Genomic DNA, 9,866 nt, shown 5'->3' on the forward strand with positions numbered 1-9,866 from the left:
TCGTGGGTGAGAGTGACTCCCCGGTCTCGAATCTGCCTGGCCCATCTATTCCAGATCCAAGTATTCCTGCTCTAGTTGCGGCAGAGGGTGCTACCATCCCTCCCGCTGATATTCCTAATCTTGATGCAATTCCAGCTTCCGGTCCCGGGGTTTTTGATGGGGACCTTAAAGGAGACATCCATATGTTGACCCAGTTAGTGGTCACTCAGGCCCAGAAATCTCATGATGCCCCTGCACCCCCCAGCGGACAGGGAGATTCCGCCAGCTCCAGAGTCAACCAATTTCTGCGGTTGGCCCCTCCAGAGTTCACGGGCACAGACCCAGAGGCCGATCCACAGGAATTCCTTGATGAAATGTATAAGACCCTTTGAGTGATGAAGGCCACGGAGATGGAAGGGGCTGAGTTGGCTTCATACAGGTTGAGGGGAGTAGCGTATTTATGGTTCGAGATGTGGGAGGATTCTCGTGGGGAGGGAAGACCTCCGGCTAGATGGGATGAGTTTGTAGATGCATTCATGGACAACTTCTTGCCTGCCAAGACAATGGCGGCCCGTGACACAGAGTTTGAGGTCCTCAAACAGGGTAGTATGAGTGTTTGGAAGTACCACATGGAGTTTGTGAGGTTGTCCAAGTATGCTCCTCAGCTAGTGTCGACCATGGATGCTCGAGTTCGGCGATTCGTTCAGGGTCTTAGTCCTTTGGTGGTGAATGAGGCTTCTACAGTGGCCTTACACTCAGATATGAATTATGGGAAGATTGTGGGGTTTGCTCAGGCCACGGAGGTTGGGAAGTTGAAAATACGGGCAGAAAGGGAGAGTGGCAATAGGGCCCGATCAGCGGGTTACTCAGGGAGACCAATTCCGGGGAGAGGGCCATCAGGGTCGTCCCAGTCATATGCCCAGTCCTCAGCAAGCGCACTGCCATCAATGCACAGTTATCAGCAGGGCAGTCACTTGAGGTCAGGTTCAGACAGTAGGAGACCCCATCATTCCGATCGTCCCGGAGGGGAATCACTGCAGCAGGGGAGGTCTTCATTCCCCAAGTGTGGGAGGTTCCATTCCAAGACTTGTTATTTGGATATTCCAGTATGTTATAGATGTGGGCGAGAGGTCATATCCAATAGGACTGTCGTGCGCCCAGTCAGGGCATGGATGGGGGATTTGCTCAGTCATCTGGTTCTTCAGTTGCCACATCATCTGTGCATCCTCCAGCCCCAGCAGGGCGCAGTGTAGTTAGGGGTGGAGCTCATGGTAGAGGTGTATCCAGCCGATTTTACACCTTGAGTGGTTGCCAGAGTGCAAAGGCCTCCCCAGATGTTGCTACAGGTATCTTGTCTGTTCAAGCCATTGATTGTTATGCTCTTATTGATTGGGGGTCCTCTTTGTCTTATGTCACCCCATTCATTGCTTCATGTTTTGGTGTAGAACCCGAACAGCTTCATGAGTCGTACTCTGTATCGACTCCGATTGGTGATTCTATTACAACCGCACGAGTTTATAGGAATTGCATTGTCATAGTATGTGGTCGTGCTACCACGGCCGATCTTATTGATCTTGAAATGGTGAATTTTGATGTGATTATGGGAATGGACTGGCTTTATTCGTGCTTTGCTAAACTTGACTGCCGAACGAGAGTCATGAGGCTTGAGTTCCCTAATGAGCCGGTTATTGAGTGGAAGGGAAATGGTGTGGTGCCAAAAGGTATGTTTATTTCCTACCTTAAGGCTTCGAAGATGATTAGGGTGTATCTACCATTTGGTCCAGGTGGAGGACACCACTTCAAAAGTGTCTGTCCCCGAGTCCGTGCCAGTCGTGAAGGAGTTTTTGAAGTGTTTCCGGACAAGCTTCCAGGGATCCTGCCAGATAGGGAGATTGATTTCGGGATTGATGTATTGCCAAATATGCGACCGATATCTATTCCACCATATAGAATGGCGCCAGCGGAGTTGAGGGAGTTAAAGGAACAACTGAAGGATTTATTAGAAAAGGGGTTCATACAGCCAAGTGTGTCACCGTGGGGTGCCTCGGTTTTTTTTGTCAGAAAGAAAGATGGGTCGCTCCGGATGTGTATTGATTATCGGCAGCTTAACAAGGTCACCATCAAGAATAAATATCCTTTGCCTCTGATAGATGATTTGTTCGACCAATTTCAAGGTGCGAGGTTCTTTTCCAAAATTGATCTACGGTCCGGGTATCACCAATTGAAGATCAGAGAACAGGATATTCCTAAGACCGCTTTCAGAACTCGCTATGGTCACTTTGAATTCTTGGTCATGTCTTTTGGGCTAACCAACGCCCCAGCAACTTTCATGGATCTTATGAATCAGGTCTTCAAGCCATTTCTAGACTCCTTTGTGATTGTTTTCATTGATGACATCCTTGTTTATTCGCGGAGCCGGGAGGATCATGCCGATCACCTCAGGGCAGTTCTGCAGACCCTTTATCAGCACCAGTTGTATGCTAAATTTTCAAAATGTGAATTTTGGTTGGAGTCCGTTACCTTTCTGGGCCATGTTGTTTTCAGTGAATGGATTCAGGTGGATCCCCAGAAGATTGCAGTAGTAAAAGATTGACCTAGACCCACGACCCCGACGGAGATCCGTAGCTTCTTGGGTTTAGCGGGGTATTATCGGAGGTTAGTGGAGGGATTCTCCACCCTCTCCTCCCCTTTGACTAAGTTGACGTAGAAAGCAGTTAAGTTCCACTGGTCCGACGCTTGTGAGAAAAGTTTTCGGGAATTGAAGTCGAGATTCACCTCGGTGCCGATATTGACCTTGCCGGAAGGCACAGAAGGATTTGTGGTTTATTGCGATGCCTCCAAGGTCGGTTTGGGGTGTGTGTTGATGCAACATGGGAAGGTTATAGCGTATTCTTCAAGGCAACTCAAGAATCACGAGAAGAATTATCTGACGCATGATTTGGAGCTTGCGGCAGTTGTATTTGCCTTGAAAATATGGTGGCATTATCTTTATAGGATCCATGTGGATGTGTTCTCGGACCACAAGAGTCTCCAATATTTGTTCAAGCAGAAGGAGTTGAATTTAAAGCAGCGGTGGTGGCTAGAATTGATCAAGGATTATGATATGGATATTTTATAGCATCTAGGGAAGGCGAATGTGGTGGCCGACGCTCTTAGTCGGAAGTCCCTAGGTAGTTTGGCTCATTTGGGAGTGGATCAGAAGCCTTTGGCTTGGGAGGTTTATCAATTGGCCAGTCTGGGGGTTCGTATTTCGACCTCAGACGAGGGGAAGGTTATGGTGCGTAATGGAGCAGAATCGTCACTAGTAGCGGAAGTCAAGGAAAAGCAGCTCATTGATCCAGCATTAGCACAGATGAAAGAGGCAGTTTTGAATAACAAGACTTCGACATTTTCACTCGGTGGTGAGGATAGTGTATTACGATGTCAAGGTAGGCTATGTGTTACATATGTGGATAATCTTCGGGGGAGGATAATGGCGGAGGCTCATAATTCCAGGTATTATGTGCACCCAGGTTCTACGAAAATGTACCGTGATCTCAAGGAAATTTATTGGTGGAATGGTATGAAGAGGGGTATGGCGGACTTTGTATCTAAATGTCCGAATTATCAGCAAGTAAAAGCTGAGCACCAGCGGCCCAATGGGTTAACTCAGCTTGTGGAAATACCAATGTGGAAATGGGAGATGATCAACATGGATTTCATGGTAGGATTACCTCGCACTCAGCGAAAGTTCAACTCAATTTGGGTAATAGGGGATCGACTCACCAAATCAGCTCACTTCTTGCCAGTCAAGTCCACAGATACTGGGGAACAATATGCTCAACTGTATATCAAGGAAATAGTAAGGCTTCATGGAACTCCACTTTCTATTATTTCAGATCAAGGGGCCCAGTTCACAGCTAATTTTTGGAAGAAATTTCAGCAAGGTTTGGGTACTCAGGTGAATCTCAGCACGGTTTTCCATCCGCAGACTAACGGTCAAGCGGAGCAGACTATTCAAACGCTTGAAGATATGTTACGGGCTTGTGTCTTGGATTTCAAAGGTAATTGGGATGATCACTTGCCACTTATAGAATTTGCTTACAATAACAGCTTCCACGTTAGCATTCAGATGGCCCCGTTTGAGGCATTGTACGGGAGGAGATGTAGGTCTCCGATTGGATGGTTCAAAGTGGGTAAAGCAGAATTGTTAGGGCCGGATCTCGTGCACAAGGCTATGGAAAAAGTTAGAATCATTCAGGAAAGGCTGAAAGCTGCTTAGAGTCGCCAGAAATCTTATGCGGACATTCGTCGAAGAAAATTGGAATTCCAAGTTGATGATTGGGTGTTCTTGAGGGTATCTCCTATGAAGGGAGTCATGTGATTTGGGAAGAAAGGGAGGTTGAGTCCTAGATATGTCGGGCTGTATCGGGTCACTCAAAGGATAGGACAGGTGGCCTATAGACTGGAATTGCCCCCTGAAATGTCGTTAGTGCACCCGGTATTCCATGTGTCTATCTTAAAGAAAGTGGTTGGAGACCCATCCACCATCGTGCCAATCGAGGCTATCGAGGTCAATGAAGAGTTATCATATGAAGAATTCCGGTCGCTATTCTTGATAGGCAAGTCCACAAATTGAGAAACAAGGAAGTTGCTTCACATAAAGTGTTATGGAAAAGTCAACAAGTCGAGGAAGCCACGTGGGAAGCGGAAAGTGAAATGAAAGAAAAATATCCCCATCTGTTTGAACAAGTCTAGTAGTGATCGTGCGAACTCTTGTCTCTAAGTAAATTGATGTTGTGTTCAATCTGGTGCAAAGACACCCCATATTTTTCCCCAAATGCTTTACTATTGTAACTCCTCAAGTTGTGCAAGAATTGTATGTGTTGTGATTAATTGAGTCATGCGCAAGCCCCTTTTTGGTAAGTGAAAGTTTTGTAAGAACTCATGTGATAATTGAATTATTAAAGATAGTGTAGATTGGTAATGATTAATTGAAATGCGTATAGTGTATTGAAGTGGTTGGACTACATGGAACTCATTGAAGTGGCCAAATTATATGCAGGTGTTGAGGTAATAAATTGTATACCAGTTGTAGGGATAATAGGGATAGCGTAATGGTGCTTGGAAATAATGTTTTGGGGGCTCTCTGACAGGTAGATAAGTCTAATTACAAAGGAAACTCTGGCAAAATATTTCAAAAAAAGGAGTTTGCATTCCATGTTTTCAAAACCAACCGATATCCAAAATCACCATTCGAGGACGAATGATTTTAAGTGGGGTAGGATGTAAGGCCCCGTGAAAACTTGTACTCAAAACCCGGTAGTCCGGACCTTTTGTACTAATCTATGCTATAAAAAGTCAAGAAATACTGTTTTCCAGAAAATGTGATTCTGCGGTCGAGAATACGGTCGCATATCAGGTATGCGGACTGCATAATCGCTGCAAAGTGAGTCAAAGTATTGGTCGAATTGAAGGTTAAATCTGCAACCTGATATGTGATCGCATAACCGATATGCGGACCGCATAGTCATCGCATATTTCCCTTGGGATTTTTGTGAGGGGAAGTTTTGCGGTGCATTATGCGACCGCAGAACGAGTACGCGGATCGCATTTGTGCCGCATACCCAGGCAGTGTGTTTAGATTTTGGGAGCACTTTTGCGGTCCATTCTGCGGACCACATTTCTACTCTGCGATCGCAAAGTGTGATCGCATACCTAACCCGGGCTCCAATTTTCTAAATTTTAAACCTGACCCCTTTTTCAATAAAACACCCCACCCCCTTATTTTAAACTAATTTTTGAACAAAACTAGAGAGAGGTAAGAGAGGATTATTGGGAGAGAAAGTCTTGTCTCCATCAATTTGATTTTTTAAAGTCACTGGGCCGGGGAATTTCAAGTAATTAACTTCATCTCCTTTCTTGAAGGTAAAATCCCCAACCCTTTTTCATTGTTTTCAAATTTAAAAAAAAGAGGGACTCTCATGCGCTAATTCTTGAAAATGGAAGTTGAGATACACATGCATGTCCTTTAAAACCTAGAATCTAGTAAGAGGAATTGGGTAGAACTAAAGATTTGCAAAAGATGGGTTGGAAACCTAAGTAAGTTCGGGCTGAGTTTGTGAACCTCAAATCTAAGTTATATGTGCTAACTTGTGAACTAGATTGATGGTACTAGGTTGTTGGTGAATTGGAAGTAGAAGTTAAAAAGGGAATTCGACTCCAGGTATGTATGGATAACTTTAACCTTTGTAAAGTCACCTTGTTGGTGTACGAGTAATTGGTATGTGTTACTTATGTGGACTATTTGTGAAATTCCTGTGATTAATATGCCTCGAACGTTGTTGGTTAAGTTTTTCGTTATTGTGGTGTGAGTAAAATGGCAATAACACAAGTGCGTGTGGGTATGAATGTGTTACGTGGTAAGAGTTGTGAAACAAACGATGGAAAGAAATCATAATTGATACAATTAAAACAATTGTGGCAATATCATACGTGACTTGTTGTGGGCAATTATCGTTGTAACTTGAATTGTGTACAGGTTATTGTATATGTTGGAATTGGTATTGATTTTTATAAACACTCTTTGTGAATTATTGTTGTTGTTGTGTGAAATATAATTGTCCGGTAGGATCAGGTTGCGCGCCGCAATACGAAGTAATAAAGTGTGGGTTGTGGTGATAAGGGTGGCCGAGGTAATAAGGGTGGCCGAGGTAATAAGGGTGGAAAAGTGATCGAAATCACTATTGAAATAAAAATATGTGAAAGTTGTTAAACCATTGATGTGATGAAATAATGTTGAAAGGGGAAAAGGAGAGATTGTGGAGTTGTTTGGCTCTGGTTGTTCCTTTCATGTGCATTTGATTGTTGATTCTTTTACTGTTTGTTATTTGTGTACTTCTTGATTTTACTTGGGGTAAAGTTTGCTTATACATACCAGTACAATTCAAATGTACTGACGTCCCTTTTATCGGGGGCTCTACATTCGTGTTATGATTGTAGGTGGTTCCATAATAGGTACTTCAGCCCTCCGACAGTAGCAGTCCTTCACCTCCCGTCAGCTGAATTGGTGAGCCCCTTTCCTCTCGGGGCCCTGCATGGCTCATGCCGCTTTTCTTCCCGGAGTCCTATTTTGGTATTTGTGTAAGGTATAGCCGGAGCCTTGTTTCTAGCATTTTCGTATTATTCTTCAATTGTATTTAGAGGCTCCGTAGACAGGAAACGTTGGTTATGTACTTATGTATTTTGGGCAGTATAACTTGTAAACCACGCTAAGTAACTATGTATGTTATGTAAATCTCGTAAGAATGTGTTTAAATTTATAAATGGCTAACACACTTGGTTAATGGGTGATGGAAATGCAGGGTATCACGTGAAATAGGAAAGGCACCCAGGTTCGCTTGGCTGGGGGCTACCCGGTCGAGCGTCGGTCGCGCCCCTCGGTTTTTGGGGCGTGACAATGGCCCGAGCCAACTTCTGCTCGGTCTTTTCGGATATCTCCTTGGCTCGAGCATTTGCAGTAGCGGCATCCCCCTTGTATGAGGACACATTTTCAATGGCCTCAGCCTTGGCTACAAATAATGCAGTGACCTCCTTCTGAGCATTTCAAAGAAGATCATGGGTCGAGGATAACTCTCCCCGTAAAAGGTCTTTTTCCCCGATCACGACCCATTCTGCCTCTGCAGCTCAAGGATCTCCGCATCCTTGGCTGCAATCTCCTGCTGAAGTTGCCCTACCAGGGCATCCTTTTGCCCAATTTGCAAAGGCGAAGCAAGATCATAAGCATCAAGTTATAAGAATAAAAGGATGAGCACATGAATGTCGTGTTACCTACTTGGCAAAGCTTGTCCTTTCCTTGTGCACCGCCTCCAAGCTTGCCCGAAGCTCACCCAACTCCTCTTCCTTTCGGGCGGAAGAAGCCTCTGACTTATTTAGCTTCAAGGTGAGCTTCTCAAGTTCCTTCTCACGGCATGAAAGCTCTTCTTGCAGCTTGAAGAAGGAAAGGTCATACAACTTCTTGACCTACAACAAAGGCAAAAAAGTAGAGAAGAGAAGGGAAACACTTGAAGCGCAAATGGTATGTTGAGAATATTACCTGTTGTTGAAGCTTCTCGGCCTCCTCAAGAGTGACGGGGGCGTTGAGGTCTATGTCAACGTTTATGCCCACGAAGTACTCCTCGAGCATATCTTCCTCTCCATGAGAGGCCCCCACACCGGCGATACCCGTATCATGGACATCCCTAATTTCCCCCGGTAAAAACGAAGGGCCCAATTTAAAGCCACCCAGGAAGATCTCTTCAGTACGAGTTTGGTCCGCCTCGACCACTCCCGACCCAGCGGCCTTCTGACCAACAACTTGTGGAGCATCAGCAATCCGCCTTGCCCTTTTGTTACACCCCATATTTTCGTACATGAAAATACGCCATAAATAAATTAATGAGAGCCCGAAAGTGATATGTAACATCCCGCAGTATTACATTACGGTGATGTCATGTTTCACAGTATTAAGTTACAACGACGTTGCACCCAGAAGTATTGTATGCTAAAAATTTCGTTTTCAGTTAACCGATGTAAGACTCGGGGATTAAATCATCTTGACATTAACATACTTACGTTATTTATAGCAAGCAATAAATAAGTTTTATGAAGAATAAGAGAGTACACGGATTAAAAAAATGAGTTTAGTTAAAAGTAGTCAATTTGGAATAAAATACGGGTCGAGCGATAATACTCGATAATTACGAACTAGTACCATGTAAGGTACCATATGACCACGATTGTATAATATATAAAATATTTATAAAGTATTTAAAAATAAATAAAATTTTAAATAATTTGTGATAATTTTTTAATTATGCTGGTAATTCGTTAATTACCGGATAACGGGACATTACCTAATTAACTAATGAGTTATGGGATAAGATTAAAACCCCACCCTACCCCCACGAAGAAGAAAACCACTGCCAAAACATATAACTCATAGTCATATTAGGTTAGTAGATTGTCAAACAAAATGAAGACAAGCTCATTAAATGCCAACACTTGTGATCCTCCATGCAATCCATTCCACCGTCAACAACTAATAATACAAACAAATAATAGTAAATGTCTGTATGAGCTTTCTTTCCCATTTTCCACTTCCTTAAGCAAGAAAGATACAACTAAAATGAAGAAACCCTTAAAAAGATTGAGCGTCTAAATTCTTATTGTATTGATTCTTTCTTCTTTGTGGCAATTTTACCGGAAACAATGTGCGTTCGTATGAGATGGTCCTATAAGACAAAGTAGGTGGAAGTATTAATTATATGATGTCCTAATGTTTTGGCATACAGGAGAAAGATCATGCATGAATAGTTCATTAATTGTAAGGATGCAAAATGACACACTGATATGATATATATATCCAAGTGTTTTGGATGTGTACAGTGAAAACAAGCGAGTACATGCATATTCCTGGGTGTTTTCCTTAAATATCAAGACAACATAAATTGGGAGTATCTTAAAAATTATTGTTGGAATAGGATTGAGCCAGGTGCTAATGGCTAAGTTAGAGTGCACATTAATTCTACTCAGAACATGCAAAGTGATGGAAAATATTGGAATGATGAGATCACGAAAATTCTCTTTTAGCGTGAGGCATATATCATGAATGACATCGTCGTTAAGGATATTTCATCAAATGTAGGTTTAATCTCCAGGTATGTTAAGGCTAAGCTATTCTTTTATTTGGCATGATCTCGTCATTACATTCATATCCCGAAATTTACGTATATTTTGTTAGTCTCGCAAATTGCATATATTTTCCTAGTATTGTAAGTTATAATATTCTCCTTATCAGGACTGCATATTCAGTTGAGTATTTCCTTCTTCCAGTCAAGAGAGCAGAGAATTTATATATATTCAGTATT

The 9,866-nt window shown here is 43.0% G+C and overlaps 1 protein-coding gene across 1 annotated transcript; it reads left to right on the plus strand.

Moving 5' to 3' along the window:
- The first annotated feature begins 389 nt into the window (after positions 1-389).
- LOC104238729 (uncharacterized) lies at positions 390-4,240 on the plus strand. The gene is made up of 3 exons (XM_070159054.1): positions 390-782; positions 1,124-2,153; positions 3,105-4,240. Exons 1-3 carry the CDS (start codon positions 390-392, stop codon positions 4,238-4,240), a joined length of 2,559 nt encoding a protein of 852 aa, XP_070015155.1.
- The last annotated feature ends 5,626 nt before the right edge of the window (positions 4,241-9,866 follow it).

This window comes from Nicotiana sylvestris, chromosome 10, assembly GCF_000393655.2.
Source record: "Nicotiana sylvestris chromosome 10, ASM39365v2, whole genome shotgun sequence".
NCBI lineage: Eukaryota > Viridiplantae > Streptophyta > Magnoliopsida > Solanales > Solanaceae > Nicotiana > Nicotiana sylvestris.